Source organism: Stomoxys calcitrans, chromosome 3 (assembly GCF_963082655.1).
Source record: "Stomoxys calcitrans chromosome 3, idStoCalc2.1, whole genome shotgun sequence".
Lineage (NCBI taxonomy): Eukaryota > Metazoa > Arthropoda > Insecta > Diptera > Muscidae > Stomoxys > Stomoxys calcitrans.
In genome coordinates this window covers 114,951,347-114,970,393 of record NC_081554.1, presented here as the reverse complement: position 1 = coordinate 114,970,393, position 19,047 = coordinate 114,951,347, and the positions used below count along the sequence as shown (strand labels likewise).

Here is a 19,047-nt window from a genome sequence, read left to right as displayed (position 1 = left end):
TCTCGCATCGTTTCAAAAAATTCTTTGTAACAAATCTTTGTCAGTATATGCAAATGCAAATGCCGAGTCCGAACGGCTTGCCGCAGTGCGACACCTCTTTGGAAAGAAGTTTTACATGGCAAAGTACCTCACAAATGTTGCCAGCATTAGGAGGGGAAAACCACCGCTGAAAATTTTTTCTGATGGTCTCGCCAGGATTCGAACCCAGGCGTTCGGCGTCATAGGCGGACATGCTAACCTCTGCGCTACAAAATTATTATTATACAAGACATGTATTAGACCTGCTATCTTATATGGTTTTCCAGTTTGGTTAGTATATCCCCCACTGTCATAAAGAAGCTTGAAATTTTTGAGCGAAAAATTTTTAGAATTTGCATAAGGAAGAATTTTAAACGCATAAACAGAAGATATTCAAATTATTTTATTTATTTGAATTCCATGTTGAAGCGGCATTCTTCCTATGTCTGTGATATTTTGGAAAAGTTCAATTTGAGATTAAGGCTTCATGGAATTGTCATATGATTGAAGCTGTGAACAGTCAGGCGAACATTGGCTGGCCTAATATTCAGTATTTATCTCCCTTGGGATATATAAACGAGCCTGAGTCCAAAAGGCACAAGCCGGCACCCACCTTGGGTAGCTACATCTTAACCTACTTTTTTCGTTTTTTTATTAGCTATTTATTTTATTTCTTTAGCTTTATGTTCGGCCCCTAGATTAAGATTTTTCTATTAAATGTAATAGTCTCGGGAGCGAGGACGTAGATTATACAAATGGCATGTATCCATATACATTCAACCATTTATGCTAAAGCAAGGTGCAGAATTAACTTTCTATGTTATTACGATAATACATTATAATCATAGGTTTTCTTTATTGAGTTTCCAATTTTCTTTCATTGCTATAAAAAGTCTCAATAAATATAAACTTAAACTTAATAAAATTGGAAATAGATTTATACTTTTTTTTACTTTTGGCGAAAAATGTTTCGTGGAGACAAATGTTCGGGCAAAGGGGCGCGGAATGACTATTTAAATAAGGTTGATTACTAAAGAATAGTGGAAATTACAACTGCAGTCAATCCACACCGCAATATATTAGCTTTTTGTTAATACTCAGCCTTCTCTAGCAACGTTGAGCGGAGTGGACATACGCAAACCATACACAAAAGTGCTTTTCCGACAACTAGCAGCTAATAAAAACATTAGTTGAAACAAATATAATACGAATTGGATCTATCTGTTTCCAGAAAAAATATCAAACAAATGCGAGAGCAATGTGTTGGCCTTTTATAGTAATGTAAGACACGAATTTTGCTTGCTGAAAAATACAAATGTTGGGGGAAAGATTTCGTTATAAAAAATTTGCTTTGTTCCAACTAAAACGAATGCAGAATTATATAGAGACCTCCTAAACAAAAACATAATTGAATTTGTGGACTTATTTTGTGGACTTAGCCATAAAACAATGATGCCTCCATGCTGAATGGTTGAAAAAGTCATATTTTAGATCAACAACCTTGTTTTTGAGCAGCTCCAACTTTTCCGCAAGTCAAAGGCGATAGAAAAAATCTCGCAAACGGTTTGGATCCGTGCACCATATATATATTCAATGACGAAGAAGCAGCAATTTCACAATAATTTAATTCAATTATTCACAAAATGAATTAGAAAACCATTGGAAATACTCCATCACAACTAACATTACAATAAACATTCAACAAATATCAGCTGTGCTTTTTTCTCAAACCTGCTGTTCGAATATTGAAACCACAGACCTATGTAATTTCCATTATTAAAAACACTATAAACTCCAACCTTGATGAAAAACTAAAAAATCTTCCAACAAAGGATCGAAGAGATTAGGAAAGAGATTAATTCGGTTAGTACACAGATAAATTCACGAAAAATGAAAACATCGAGCTTAAACAAAAGCTAAATGAAGTAACTAGAGAAAATAATGAAAATAAAAGACAAATAAATTGATTGAAATCTCAAATCAAATGTTCTAAATTATTTATAAGGGATCTTCCCACAAATAAATCAGTTTATAAAGCAGAACAAAATTTAATACTAAATGACATGGGGATCAAGCTTAAAAAAGTAAATGTGAGAAAGATCTATGAAAGGTTTAATATGATGTCTGCTTTAGTCGAATTAGAAAATCATATGGTAAACAAATTAAGGAATTATCAATTCATCTCAGCGGGAATCAAATGGAATCAAAAACTAAAAACAAAAAATTCATTATCAATAAATAACAAAAAATATCAAATTACTACTCATATATCTATTGTTTCAAATAACGTAAATGAATTGGAAAATAAAACTCATCTAACTGAAGAGAACGAGTCAGCAATAAAATATTTTCAAGCAATTATTGGGTTGCTCAAAAAGTAATTGCGGATTTTTCATATAGTCGGCGTTGACAAATTTTTTCAGTTTTCTGTCAGTTATCAGCTGTTACTTTTAGATTGGTTTAGAAAAAAGTGCGCGAAATTTTGTTTACATTTGTTTGTTTGGCGTCAATTTTAATATGGAGCCCACAAAGGAGCATTTTCGTCATATTTTACTTTATTATTTCCGTAAAAGAAAAAACGCAAAGCTGGTTGCTAAAAAGTTACGAGATGTGTATGGTGATAAAGCCTTAAAAGGAAGACAGTGTCAAAATTGGTTTCGCAAATTCCGTTCTGGAGATTTTTCACTTAAAGATGAGCCATGTTCAGGTCGGCCAAATGAAGTTGATGATGACCAAATCAAAGCATTAATCGAATTGGATCGTCATGTACCTGAGCGTGAGATAGGAGAGAAGTTAAATATACCAAAATCAACCGTTCATTATCACATAAAAAGTCTTGGACTGGTGAAAAAGCTTGATATTTGGGTACCACATGTATTGAAAGAAATTCATTTAACAAAACGAATCAACGCTTGTGATATGCACCTTAAACGCAATGAATTCGATCCGTTTTTAAAACGAATCATAACTGGAGATGAAAAATGGATTGTTTACAACAACGTTAGTCGAAAACGATCATGGTCCAAGCATGGTGAACCAGCTCAAACCACTTCAAAGGCTGATATCCACCAAAAGAAGGTTATGCTGTCTGTTTGGTGGGATTGGAAGGGTGTGGTATATTTTGAGCTGCTTCCAAGGATCCAAACGATTAATTCGTATGTTTACTGTCAACAATTGGACAAATTGAATACAGCCATTAAGGAGAAGCGACCAGAATTGGTCAATCGTAAAGGTGTCATATTCCAGCAGGACAACGCTAGACCGCACACATCTTTGGTCACTCGCCAAAAACTGAGTGAGCTTGGCTGGCAACTTTTGATGCATCCACCATATAGTCCTGACCTTGCACCACCAGACTAACATTTATTTCGATCTTTGCAGAACTCCTTAAATGGTAAAACTTTCGGCAATGATGAGGCTATAAAATCGCACTTGGTTCAGTTTTTTGCAGATAAAGGCCAGAAGTCCTATGAGCGTGGAATACTAAATTTTCCAGGAAGATGGCAAAAGGTTATCGAACAAAATGGCAATTATATATTTGATTAAAGTTTTAGCAGATATGGAAGAACAACAGGTCTTATACTAGGAGTAAGCACCCAAATGAAGTGCATGGGAATATCTTCATATATATATATTTATTAGGATAGAATAAGCAAACCTGCTTAAAATTGCAACTAGTGAGGTTTGTTTTACATTGGTACCGACCTATTTCAGACCTGCGTGTTGGGACATGAAGTTAGAGAGTATCTCAAACCTGTTCTTAAATAATGATGTTGTAAACCCAATTGTAATGGAGAATTGGAGAGTTTAAACAGGAGATCGATTATCCATTTATTTTAACCTTTCAATCGGATCTAGAAAGTAGAAATTCAGCAGACAATATAATCAACCGCCAAGGAAGGCAAGTAATAGAATTCGTGACTGATAATAACATGTTAATTCTAAACGTAAGAACTAACGCGGATGAATCTGCAAATTTTACTTTTATAAGTAAAATTGGAGAGTCGGTCATAGATATATGTGGAGTATGTCATGAACTTTTAATTAATGTGGAACTTTTTAACCTTGATAACAAGGCTTGATCGGATTATATGCCCATTTTAATAAATCTAAAATTCAAAGGGGTTACTTCCAAAATAAAAACCATGAATCTTTTACCGAAAATTCGATGGATGGATAACCGGAAAAGGGTTTAACATAATCAATTGTCGATTGAGACAAATAAAATTAAAAACATGGAAAGTTTCAAATTAAGCGATCTTACGGAAATGATAAAGTCGTCAGTAAGAAAGTAATGTTCCTATGAAGAAGTTTGTCTCGAAAAAACATTGGTATGATTCAAAATGCAACAAAGCACGAGAAAACAAATATTTAGAGGGTCAAAAATATAAGATTATTTGTAAAAATAGCCAACAAAACAATCTTCATAATATGATCGAAAAGATTCACACTATAAACAATTCTAAAGAAGTGGCGTTGTATAAAGGAAGTCAGAAATCAAAAATTTCAAATTGGCAGTAACGTAACGGCAGATGAATTTAAAGACTACTTTATGCACCTATTGAATCCCATACAAGTTGTTAAGCCTATTCAATATGGAAGATTTAACCAATAATTTGATGAACCAATATCAATAGTTGAGTTGAGAGCAACACTCCCTAAGATAAAAGCCAACAAAGCTCCGAGCGAGGACAGAGTGCCATATGAGTTCTTTGTTAATGCAGCGGAAGATTTTCACAACATATTGTTAAGAACGTATAATAAGGTACTGGAAGGTGAAAACGTAGACGAATCATTTATTAAAACTCTTTTATACCCATTACATAAAAAGGCGATTGTGATCAACCCAATAATTACAGAGGAATTGCTTTCTCAAACTGTATTGCAAAGATAATGATGGGATTTCTTAACGGGTAGGAAGTGGGTAGAATCTGAGAATGTTTTGAATGAATTCCAAACAGGATTTAGACGAGGCTATTCCACATACGATAATATATACAACTTGTCTGCAATAGTAAGTCTTAAACTAGACGAGAAGAAGAAAGTCGATGCATATTTTGTGGACTTTTCAGCTGTTTTTGACAATGTGTCCAGACAAGCCTTAATTTATAAATTAATTGAACTTGGAGTCTCCAATAAATTTGATAAGCTTGTTGAGAACATATACGCTGCTAATACACAAGAGGAAATGTCCGGATATTTTCAAACTAAGGCTGGCGTAAAACACTACTGTTATATACATCACTGTTTATACATCAACGATTCGCATGATAACCTGAAGGCAGGACTGCAGTGCAATGGTATCAATCTGAGAATTTAACTATACGCATATATGATGGAACTTTTCAGTCAATATGTCAAAATCTCAGATGTTAATATTTAGAAGAGGTGGAAGATTAAGCTTACTAGCAAATTGGTATTATAAAGGGGAAGAAATCAAAATTACCTCTGAATTTAATTATTTGGGAGTTATTTTTATTCCAAAGCTGAGTTTTCAAAAGCATGCAGAAAAGAGAAACTTGCAGACTAAGAATGTTCTTAATACGACTTGGAACCACATGAAGGAGAACCGCATCAGTCTACGTATGAAATGGAAGGTGTAGTTAGCAGTTTGTGGAGCAATACAGAGCTACGCATGTCAAATATGGGGTTTCAGACACTTTTATGAAATAGACAAACTTCAACGCTTCTTTATGAAACAAATATTACGGTTACCGAAAAATGATGAATTGATGTTGGAAACTAATGTTGAAGAAAGTCATATGTATACTACATTTGAAATATATTAAACATGTTTTGCTACATTGTCATGATAATCGGTTGCCAAAGAAGCTAACGAGAGCCCCTATTGAAAGGAATTCGTTTTTGGTGAGAGATTTGAGAAATAAAGCAAGAGATCTCAACATTAATTGGCCGGAATTTCCGAATATTTTCAGCATTGACCTGCTAATGGCTTTAAAATTGAAAAACATCCATGGTAATATCCGAAATAAAAACAGAGTTTTAAACAAATCTTGACTATAATAAAAAGTATTCATATATAACAGATGAGAATACTTTAGATAACATCACATGAATTCTAAAGGCACGAGGCGGAATGCTTCACCTAAAGGACAATTTATACGGAGTAGAAGATAACCATAAGTTATGTAACCTCTGCAACATACAGGCTATCGAAAATATCCAACATTTTGTAGGAGTTTCGATTACTGTACTTTGGGAAAATAATACTAGATGAACATGAAATTATCAATATATTGAACGGCCAACGAGAGGATGATTGAAGAAATTTGATTAAATATTAAAAATGTGCTTTAAATTACAGGCATTATTAGACACGAGAATTAAAGTATACATAAATGAGACAGATGTTTGGTACAAAAACATTGTCTAAATTAAACTGTCTTCATTAAATTAAATATAAAAAAAGCCAAGAATATTATAGTATTTGAAACAGGCGAAAGTGTCAAAATTGATATGGCAATCCTGAAAGTGGAAAAGAGATTCCCCAAAATCTCTTTATACACAAGGACGAGACAGTGTCGTAATATATATCTAACTAGCCAAGCCGCTCCGCTGCGCTTTCTTTAACTCTCTAATATCTTTTTAGGGTAGAGACAAATCGTCCTGAATGCGGATATCGAATTCGTGCCGTTGTAGCTTATGACGTTGAACGCGTTCGAATCCTGGCGAGAACAGCGGACAAAGCGGTGTTTATTCCCTCTTAATGTTTGCGACATTTGCGAGGTACAATGCCATGCATAGTCATTTAAAAAAAAGTTCCCCAAAAAGGTGTCGCACTGCGGGATGCCGTTCGGACTCGGCTCCCTTATCATTAAGTTTAAACTTGAATCGGAAAACTCTCATTGAGAGAATTTGCCCCTTCTCGGTTCATGGTTCTTTCTTAGGGTAATGTTCTCATTAGGGGAGGCACCTCATGGCACCTCAGACATTTCGGCTCAAATATGGATATCAAATTCGTGCTGCACTTCCAAATCCCTTTGAGCCCCATATTGCCATGGCCGGTAAATATGACCCGTTTGGGGCATTTGGGGGTTTTATGCCATATTTGTAATCTACTGTCTAATACTTTTCATTTGAGTTTCATATTGACATGAACTTCGAATATATCTGTTTAGAGGAGTTTTCGGGTTGGGGGGAGGGGGCCCACTGAGTACTTGCACTCAAATTTTAATACCATATTCGTTTTCTAGTCTCCAATACCTTTGATTTGATACCTATATTGTCTCGACCGGTCCACTTATACATAGGGGGGAGGGGGAGGGTACGTCCCCCTTCCGATACCGAAAAATTATTTAGCCTATTCTTCCTTCCAGACCAACTTACACAATATGAGAAAATTTCGAGAAAATCGGTTCTGCCGTTTTCAGCCTATACGAAACAAACAAACCGAGTCCCATATATCCACTTTTGATTTTGGGTGGTGTTTTTGGGTTAACGGTGGAGGGTCCGCCCCCTTTCGTTATCAATAAATTATAAAGCCTATTCCTACTACCTGACCATATTCGTAATCTACTCCCGAATACCTTTCATTTGAGTCCCATATTGTCATGATCGTCAAATAAACCTATTTTAAGGGGTTTTGGGGCTGGGGCGACCCCCCAGGTACTTGGACCCAACTTTTATTATGAAATTCGTACTCTACTCTTGAATACCTTGAATTTGAATTCCATATTGCCCCGATCGGTCTACTTTTATTTTTGGGTAGTACTTTTAGGGTAAGGGGGAGGGTCCGCCTCCTCCCGATATCAAAAAATTATATAGCCTATGTTTCCTTCCAGACCAACCTACACAATCTGTGAAAATTTCAAGGCAATCGGTTCAGCCGTTTTTGAGTCTATACAGAACAAACAAACAAACAAACTTGCAAACAAACACAAATTGAATTTTATATACTACTAGCTGACCCGGGTCCGCTCCGCTGCGCCTTCTTTTTCTTTATATGGAACAAAAGTTTCCTTGGAATATTTATTTTCGACAATTAAAGAGTTTTTAGTGAAATACCATGCTACGTATATAGTATATCGCTTGACTAATTGTTTAACAATATAAGTACCTTTGTCCGAATCCCATATGATCTTTATTGGTCTATGTATTTTAGTTTGGATGTAAGGTGTACTGCATTCTTAAAATACTTTATTTCAGCCCGCTACTCTCATGATATCTTATTTAGGGGTGTTTTCGGGGGTGAGGTGGTCCCCTAGGCATTTGGGCCTGAAAAAATATTAGCATTATGCTCTTCTTTCCAAAACCATTTATTTAAACCCCATATTGCCATTGGTTTAGGGGACTTTACACGATGAGGCGTCCTCCAAACACATGGCCCAAAATAGGTTAACAAATTCGTTTTCTAATCTAAATACCACATATTGGCATGGTCGAAAAATTTTTATCCTTTGCGGGGTGTTTTTTGGGGAACGAGTGATGCCCTAAATTTGGATATCAAATTCGTATTCTATTTCCAAATACCTTTCTTTGAGCCCCATTTTGCGATGGTCACTAAAAAATTGCTGCTTGTGGGGTATTTTGGGAAAGTGATTGACCCCCAGAAAATTGGTCGCGAAAGTGGGTATGAAATCTTGCTATACCCCCAAAAACCTTTAATTTAAGCTCCACATTGACATGGTCGGTAAATATGCCCGATTTAGGGGTGTTTTGGGGATTGGGGTGGTCGCCCAAACACTAAGCCCGGAAAATATATCAGCAACGTGCTCTATTCTCATATATCTATATATCATTTATTTGAACCCCATATTGCCATTGGCCTCAAATATCAAATTCGTTTTCAAATCTCAATTAACCTCCTTATTGCAAAAGTCAGCAAATATGTCCGGTTTGGGGTATTAGCTCTAAAAACTATAAATATTTAGTTCCACTCTCTTTACGACCCAAATTGCCTTGGTGAGCAAATACTGCCTATTTGGGGGTTGTTATGGTGGTGGGACGTCCCCTAGACAGTTGGTCCCCAATGTTGATATCAGATACGTGGTCTACTCCCAAATACCTTTTATTTGAGCCCCATATTTCCATAGTCGGCAAACATGACCGGCTTGGGGGGTGGGCGGCCACTCAGTGAGTTGACCTTGAAAATATATATCGGACTCGTGTTCCACTCTAAAAACCCTCTTATTTGAGCTTCATATTGCAATAGTCAGCAAATACTTACTATATGGGTGGTGTTTTGGGGGTGTGGTGGCTCCATAGACACTTTCCGCAAATATTGATATCAGATTCGTGCTTTACTTCCAAAGACCTTTCATTTGTCTTTGTCCCCTTTGGGGGATGTTTTTGGGGAGAGGCGGTCCCATATTTGGATATCAGATTCTAATTCTACACTCAAATACCTTTTATTTAAACCCCATATTCCCATGGTCAGTAACTAAGTCCTGTTTGGGGGGTGTTTTGGGGAAATGGTGGACTCCAGAAACGTGGTCCCACATTTGGATATCAGATTCGTATTCTACTTGCAAATACCTTTCATTTGAGTCCCATATTGCCATGGTCGGCAAATATGTCCGATTTAGGGGTGTTTTGGGGTTGGGATGGTCCCCCCTAACACTTAGTTCGACAATTGGGTATCAGATACGTTTTCTTATCCTAAATTCCTTTCATTTGAGTCCCATATTGTCGTAATTGGTCTAAATATATGTTTGGTAGGTTTTAGAGCGGGGCGTTCCCCCTATGTACCCCATCCGAATTTTGGATACCAACATTTTGTTTTTAGGGTACTATATGAGAGCAAACAAAATTTCGCTTAAATCGCACCACCCATCTTCGAGATCTGGCGTTTCTGAAAATTAGGGTAAGGGGGAGGGTCCGCCCCCTCTTCAGATATCAAAAAATGTAGTACCCTATTTTCACCACGGAATCATTATGCACCATCTGTGAAAATTTCAAGAAAATCGGTTCAGCCGTTTCTGAGTCTATAAGGAACACACAAACATACAAACAAACCTACAAACACAAATTGATTTTTATATATAACATAAGATTTAAATCAAATATCTATAACAATATATTATGAAAAAATAAAAAAAATTGTTATGCGCATATAAAGATTTTCTTTGAAACTAATTTTAAAATAATTTTCCAAACGCTTTGAAATTTGTTCATAATAACACTTATTAATAAGTAAAGAAACAAAATCAGAAAAGAAAAAAATTAAACGAAAATAATGTTAATATTGTATAGATGTTCTACACAATGCACATATAATTATTTGTCGGGGGTACTTGTGCGTTTCGTAAAACCTATAAAATCGTCTCTGGCGAGATGTTAAAAGGATCAACTAAAACGCTGCTTCCTTACTAACACATAACCTAGTTTTTTGTGAAATCATTCGGAGGTGATTCTCTCGATTTAAACCGATTGTTGAGTGTTAGTCAAGGTCATCCAGCAAAGTCAGTTTTGCGGAAAATAAACCGGCTTAAGGACCAATGCACTTGTCTTGAAACTGGATGGCTTGGCTTCCAATATAATTATATATGTACAATTGATAATATCTATTAATATTAACCAAATGTAAATTTGGCAAATATTCGTTTGTCCATTTAATAACCAAATAGTTTTTTTAAAGCTTTCCTACTTTTTATTTACTTTTACATTCTTTTTTTTCACTACAGAGGCTAAGCAACGATCACATATGCTACTTTTTGTATCAAATATTGCGTGGTTTAAAGTACATACACTCAGCTAATGTATTACATAGGGATTTGAAACCAAGCAATCTACTCTTGAATACAACTTGCGACCTGAAGGTAAATAAATATGTTCTAAATAGTATCGAATCGAACGATCTCATTACATTGTTTCCTATTGCAGATTTGCGACTTTGGATTGGCTCGTGTAGCTGACCCGGAGCATGATCATACCGGGTTTCTAACAGAGTATGTCGCTACGCGTTGGTACCGTGCACCCGAAATCATGCTCAACTCTAAGGGATATACCAAGTCAATAGATATTTGGTCGGTAGGATGTATTTTAGCTGAAATGCTTAGCAACCGACCTATTTTTCCAGGCAAGCATTATCTAGATCAATTGAATCATATATTAGGCGTTTTGGGTTCACCCTCCAAAGAGGACCTCGAATGTATTATAAACGAAAAGGTGAGTAACGTATTTCGCCCCAATGACAATGGACGTACATATATAGATTTTTACAGAATATAAAAAATGTTTCCTTTAAGCCTAGAAGTGAGTTCGACTTATCGCCCGAATGCGTTATGACGCATTAAAAAAAAGGTGACGAAAAAAACACGAACACATTCCGTTATGTGGTACAGAGTTCTATGAGCAAAATACATGCAACATGCAATTGAGAGCTCACGAACAATTCTGGTGCAATGTACAATAGTTTTGTTTGTGTTACCTCGTCCAATAGAATGCGGTATATTTTGCCATCAATTAGCAGACAATTTTCGTGGAAATGAACTTAGTTAATTCAATTACAAAATTTTTTTATTTAATTAAAAAATCATTGACATTAAATTTTCAATTAATATTTTAATTAATCCAATTAACATAAACCCCCATCGGAGCGCGACAGCTACACACGTTCTGATGGGGAAAATCGGCAAGGGCAAAATTCATATTGCCTTAATTCAGGAGCCATGGATGTCCCGAAACAAAGTTTCTGGACTGAACCATATCAACTGTCAATTATTCTTTGCTAACACTGGTACTCGGCCGAGGACCTGCGTTATTTGTCATAAAAATTTAAATTACAGTCGGACCTCGATTATTCCTGTTGCTCGGGACCAGAGACATTGCGGATAACCGATTTCCCGGATAAGGGAGTCATCATTTGGTCTAAAATGCCAGGGCAGCCAGGACTCTCCAAAATTTTTGTGGAATCATATATTGCTTGTTTAAAGATATTTAAATTTCCTCATCCTCTGGCTGAGGAGGGATTTGAACCCGTGTAGCAACACAGACGATGTTATAATACCTCTAAAAGGTAAGGATCAGCTATGCAGAAGGGCCGAAGGGGTCTTGCAGATGGCATTCGACTGGGCTTGACCCAGGGGTCTCAATGTTACCCAGAGAAGACTGAAATCTGCCTGCTCATGAGAAAGACGAAGGTGTGCCAATTTGAAGCACCACGTTTCCTCAATAGAACGATTTCGATATCTGATAGATATTTCGAGAATGGATAGAGGATAGGAGCAAGTCATGCCATCGCGGTATAATGAAGGATGTTAGGAAACTCGGATGGCTATATCAGGATCAGGACATATTGCGAATAATTCGCCGCTAACGGATTTGCAATCTGGTTTCCGGCCAAAGCACTGTTGCACTACTGCACTTTTGGAAGTAGTCGAAGATTTAAGGAGTGATATTGACAGCGATAAAGTTACCTTTCTTGTTCTTTTAGATCATTCGAAGGCATTTGATTCCGTGATCCCAATATACTTTGCCTTAAACTGAAACATTTATTTAAATTTTCTGAAAGAACAACGGATCTTACATTTTCGTATCCTTCGAATAGAAGCCAATCGGTATGTGTTGATAGCCGGTGTTCTAGTCTGTTACCTTCTAGTCTCAAGAGGTGTTCCACAGGGATCTGTATTGGGACAATTGCGGAATCATTTAACTCGTTTGTTAAGATACGCTCGTTGCAAATGATCCACAAGATTATTTATATTAATGAACCGTCATATCTGGCTTCTGTATTGCGTTTTGCCAACTCTACAAGAGGTAAACAAATAATACAATTGCGTCATAAATACCGTGTATCTGAACAACAGTTCTATGTTAATGCAATACGTCTCTGGAATAATCTTCCCAATTGTATTCAAATTATAAGTAATGAACGACAGTTTAAATCTTCGATTTACAATCATTTTAATTAATTATTGGGTTTGTCTTTTTAAAAAATTTTTATTTATTTATTTTATCAATAACCTTGATTAAATTGGTAAATTTTGTTTTTAGTTTATTTTTCTGTTTTTTTTTAATTTTATTAACCTTTTTTATATACATATTGTATCAGTAACTTTGCTTAAATTGTTAAATATTTTTTACCAATTATTGTTCTATTTAAACGAAAACTTATTGAACTCATTGTATTTATCAATTTACCAACCCATACTTTATATAAGACATTGTCTTTTGTATAGGTTTTATCATAACAAAATACAAAAAATACAATTAGAAGAGGTTTCCCATCAGATACCTGAGATGATACTTGGTCGTGTGCGAGTCACTGCTGCCAGAGGCACGGCCTTGGATTGTCGGAACTCTGGTATTGCCATCTGGGAGAACATGCAAAGAGAAGACGATGTGGCCGTTAAGGCCAGTGGACTGCCGTCAATAAACTTAGTTAACCCCAAGCCTTTTGTGTCGAAGCATTCCGAGTTAAGGTATATAATACCGTGGGCAGCGAAACGTTTGGCACGATGGCGAAAATCTTATTAGGATATATAGATCGTGAGAAGACGAGGCTATTACTGAAAAAAAGTTAGAAGGAGGTCAGTATAGCTTTCGGTATTATAACAGGACACATATGACTACGAGCTCACTTATGCAATATAGGTGTGGCAAGTGATACCATATGAAGAGCATGTGGGGAAGATGATGTTGTTGTTGTAACCACATTTTCATGTGAAGGGTGGCGATCCTCGTCAAGCTCCTGTAGGTGAGCAAGCTCGATCCGGTTCAAAGGACCGATCGCCGCGGGAACCAAGTGGCCATTGGTTATTGGAAAACGCCAATAACCCACCTTGTCACATCGAGCATCATACGCACCACACAGTGTGGTGCTCACAGACACCAATCTATGTGGTCCTCACAGCTATCCCGTGCAGGGAAGATGATGAAACGTTGGAGCATTTCCTATGCCAATGCCCGGTTTTCGCGACTAACACAAAACTAGACATGAACCATCTTAGGGGCGTGGTATGGAAAACAATTAAGGATTTTGTAAGTAGCACGGAATTTCTAACTTAGATCTTCTTCTTTTAGTATTTAGAGCGCAAAACATATATCCGCACCCTCTTTTAAACCTAACCAATTTTTCCGTTCTCGAGATTTATTATTCGATATCCATAAGAATTTTCATCGCAACCCATCGGTCAAGACTACCGACTTGTTATCCAATTTTCGCTGTTTCCCATATGGTGTATAAACGTGAAAATCTTCAAATTACTAACATCGGGCATCTTATCTTCCCATAGTTGGTACGGAGTTAAATTTGTTGATTTAGAATATATGTACGTTTTTGTAGATAATTCGATGTCATGATAGCTTCGCCCCAAAACAGATTTGGAAGCTTGGCCTTTGTCAACAAAGATCTCGCCATTTCCACCAGACATCGATACTTTCGTTTCGTTCAGCGACCCCGTTTCGCTGCGGGCAATATGGATCAGTATAATGATATTAAATTCTTTTTTTTCCAAAAATGTCTTAACATTGTTTCCAGAATATTCCCCTCCATTATTAGATCTAATTATCGAAGGGTATCGCGAAAAATGACTGTACTTTGTTTCCACATAACATTTAATATTTTCAGCAATGTCATTTTAATTTCTTAACAAGTACACGCAAGTGAATATGCAAAAACCATCAATAAATGTTAAGAAATACTTTTTCACGCCAGGAGTCGTTGTCTGCATTAAATTAAATCCAAAACTCAACGTGAGTTTTTCTCAGATTTCTTATTACAGCGGTCAAAAAAAGTATTCATCATTAGCAAAATTGATAATAAATTCACTTATTTTGGGTAATTGAAGAAAATTTAAAGTAAACAAATAATGCAGTTTTATGCAATAGTTTATTTTTCGTAATATGTTTTAAAATAAATTCAAAAAATAAATTTAATTAGCGCAAAAAATGCAATTTTATATAATAACACCAAAAACAGAACAAAAAAAGTATTCATCATTGATGTGCTATCATCAAAGTCAAATTCAAATATTATTTGGGAATCCCCCTTTTCTGTTTTATTTAGTAAAGGAGGCTTTGCCCTTGACAGCAAATATTTAATTTCATTGAAAATATACAGCGGTCAAAAAAAGTATTCATCATTCAATGTTTTTTTTTAATAAGTCTACAAAAGACAATTGGAATAAAAACATATTAAACTAATGATGCAGTAGTGCTTGTGTGATATATATGTACACAATTTCATTGTTTTTAAAGAAAAAAATAGTATTTATTGGAACAAAAAGGGCCATTTTACAGCTGAACACAAAAAATTAAACAAAAAAAGTATTCATCATTGCAAAAAAACAAAAAAATAAATAACATAATTTAAAAAAATTAATACTTTGTTATTCGACCACCGCGTCTTATAACTTCTTTTAAACGGTTTGACATCGATTGGACTAATTTAGCGGTTATATTTTGGTCTATATTAGTCCATTCCTCCATTATCACCTGTTGCATTTGACTCTTGCTCGAAAAATTGCGCGTTCTCAATTTGCGTTCGAGATGTTCCCAAAGATGTTCAATTGGGTTCAAGTCGGGACTTTGAGGAGGAGTTTTAATGACTTTGGGGCAGTTATACAGCATCCACATCTTGGTATTTAAAGCAGAATGTTTGGGGTCATTATCTTGATAATATTGAAAGTTATTACCAAGCCCAAGTTTTACAGCACTATCTTTTAAATTCCTCTTTAAAATGTCAATGTAATACTTATGATCCATTACTCCATTAATAATTTCAAGATTTCCCGCTGCTGAAGCCGCCATACACCCCCAAACCATTAAACCACCTCCACCATGTTTTACAGTAGCAACTGTGTTTCGTTCTTCAAGCTCTGTATTTGGTTTTCTGTACACTATGACCTTTTCATCGCACCCAAAAAGATTAAACTTGCTCTCGTCTGCAAAAATGACTGTTTTCCAAAATGATTCGGGCTGTTTTACATACATTTTTGCGAAGTTTAGCCTTTTCACTCGGTTTATTTTATTTATAAAGGGCTTCCTACGTGCAGTTCTTCCTCTGTAACTATGCCTTTTGAGTGTATTTCGAATTGTTTGTGTAGTAACTTCCTTCCCTAAATATTCCATAGTGTTTTTACGAAGAATGGTCGCATTTGTCTTCGGAGTTTTCTGAACTTGCCGCACTAGCCAACGCACATCTCCAACTGAAAGTGCTTTTGGTCGACCAGATCTTGGTTTATTGTCAACAGTTTTCGTTTCTGTCCACTTTCTGATGATGGATTGTATAGTAGATCGTGGTCTATTTAATATTTCACTGATAGTTTTTTGAGTTAAACCATTTTCCTGTGGTGTTTTATTATCAAAACTTTTACCTCATCAGAAACCTCGTTTTGCTTACGACCCATTTTGACAAAAACTATATTTTCAATGAAATTAAATATTTGCTGTCAAGGGCAAAGCCTCCTTTACTAAATAAAACAGAAAAGGGGGATTCCCAAATAATATTTGAATTTGACTTTGATGATAGCACATCAATGATGAATACTTTTTTTGTTCTGTTTTTGGTGTTATTATATAAAATTGCATTTTTTGCGCTAATTAAATTTATTTTTTGAATTTTTTTTAAAACATATTACGAAAAATAAACTATTGCATAAAACTGCATTATTTGTTTACTTTAAATTTTCTTCAATTACCCAAAATAAGTGAATTTATTATCAATTTTGCTAATGATGAATACTTTTTTTGACCGCTGTAGTTTTTGTCAAAATGGGTCGTAAGCAAAACGAGGTTTCTGATGAGGTAAAAGTTTTGATAATAAAACACCACAGGAATGGTTTAACTCAAAAAACTATCAGTGAAATATTAAATAGACCACGATCTACTATACAATCCATCATCAGAAAGTGGACAGAAACGAAAACTGTTGACAATAAACCAAGATCTGTCGACCAAAAGCACTTTCAGTTGGAGATGTGCGTTGGCTAGTGCGGCAAGTTCAGAAAACTCCGAAGACAAATGCGACCATTCTTCGTAAAAACACTATGGAATATTTAGGGAAGGAAGTTACTACACAAACAATTCGAAATACACTCAAAAGGCATAGTTACAGAGGAAGAACTGCACGTAAGAAGCCCTTTATAAATAAAATAAACCGAGTGAAAAGGCTAAACTTCGCAAAAATGTATGTAAAACAGCCCGAATCATTTTGGAAAACAGTCATTTTTGCAGACGAGAGCAAGTTTAATCTTTTTGGGTGCGATGGAAAGGTCATAGTGTACAGAAAACCAAATACAGAGCTTGAAGAACGAAACACAGTTGCTACTGTAAAACATGGTGGAGGTGGTTTAATGGTTTGGGGGTGTATGGCGGCTTCAGGAGCGGGAAATCTTGAAATTATTAATGGAGTAATGGATCATAAGTATTACATTGACATTTTAAAGAGGAATTTAAAAGATAGTGCTGTAAAACATGGGCTTGGTAATAACTTTCAATATTATCAAGATAATGACCCCAAACATTCTGCTTTAAATACCAAGATGTGGATGCTGTATAACTGCCCCAAAGTCATTAAAACTCCTCCTCAAAGTCCCGACTTGAACCCAATTGAACATCTTTGGGAACATCTCGAACGCAAATTGAGAACGCGCAATTTTTCGAGCAAGAATCAAATGCAACAGGTGATAACGGAGGAATGGACTAATATAGACCAAAATATAACCGCTAAATTAGTCCAATCGATGTCAAACCGTTTAAAAGAAGTTATAAGACGCGGTGGTCGAATAACAAAGTATTAATTTTTTTAAATTATGTTATTTATTTTTTTGTTTTTTTGCAATGATGAATACTTTTTTTGTTTAATTTTTTGTGTTCAGCTGTAAAATGGCCCTTTTTGTTCCAATAAATACTATTTTTTTCTTTAAAAACAATGAAATTGTGTACATATATATCACACAAGCACTACTGCATCATTAGTTTAATATGTTTTTATTCCAATTGTCTTTTGTAGACTTATTAAAAAAAAAAACATTGAATGATGAATACTTTTTTTGACCGCTGTAAGTGGCTTCTTGGACATTTTACATGCGACACAGATATTTCAGAGTTTGCTTATGCCACAATCTCTTATTTTCAAACCACTCAATACGCCCCATGCCACTATGGAAATACCACTAAGCCAGTAATCGGATTGTTGTGCGTTCTAAATATTATAAAGTAACCTCGAAAAAGAAAATCTAAGTTAGGAATGCCGTGGTACTTACAAAATCCTTAATAGTTTTCCATGCCACGTATTATAAATTGTTTCATGCCTGGTATTGTGTCCCCACCTAAGTGCCGGTATCTGTTAGCCGCGAAAGCCGGGCAATGGCATAAGAAATGCTCCAACGTCTCATCATCTTCCCCGCATGCCCTACGCATGATATCACTTGCCGCCCCGATTTTACATAAGTGAGCTCGTAGTCCTATGTCTACCGTTATGATACCGAAAGTTATACTGACCTTTTTCTTACTTTCTTTTAGTAATAGCCTCGTCTTCTCACGATCTGGATCTGTCCATAGGATTTTCGCCGTCCTACCCACCGTTCGGTGTTCCACGTGGTTACAAGCGCATTCGTCGCCCACGCTCTTAACTCGGACTGCGTCGACTCGAAAGGCTTCGGGTTAACCAAGTTTATTGACGGCAGTTCTCTGGCCTTCACTGCCATATCGCCTGCCTTTTCATTCCCAGTTACTCCGCTATGGCCCGGCACCCAAACGATGCGGATTGTACCATCGTCAGAGAAGGCGTTTATCTCCTTCTAACATTCCCAGGCTGTTCGTGATCTTACCGTCCTGGCTATTATTGCCCTTATGGCCTGTTTACTGTCCGTAATGATGTTCATACTCGACGTCCGCCTCACGCATTCCCTGATGGCCCGGATCTCCGCCTGCAGGACCGTATTATAGTCAGGCAATCTAAACATATCTCAGTCTCTGGGTTCTCAATGCAGACTGCCAGGCCCACTCTGTCCTTTAGCTTTGATCCATCCGTATAACATGATCTTCCAGATGGCAGTACTAGGGTTCCGTCAATTCAAGAATGTGCCGCTGGCAGCAGTGCCTCCCACTCGATCTCAAGTGTTG

General features: G+C 36.2%; 1 protein-coding gene across 1 annotated transcript in view; it reads left to right on the top strand.

Annotated features, from left to right (window-relative positions):
• The window catches only part of LOC106081155 (mitogen-activated protein kinase ERK-A), a 90,713-nt gene that overhangs the window by 30,687 nt on the left and 40,979 nt on the right, over positions 1-19,047 (top strand). Inside the window, exons 4-5 of the mRNA XM_013242937.2 lie at positions 10,662-10,796; positions 10,861-11,145. Of these exons, the coding sequence (XP_013098391.2) occupies positions 10,662-10,796; positions 10,861-11,145 (420 nt within the window). The remainder of the gene's footprint in view (positions 1-10,661; positions 10,797-10,860; positions 11,146-19,047) is intronic.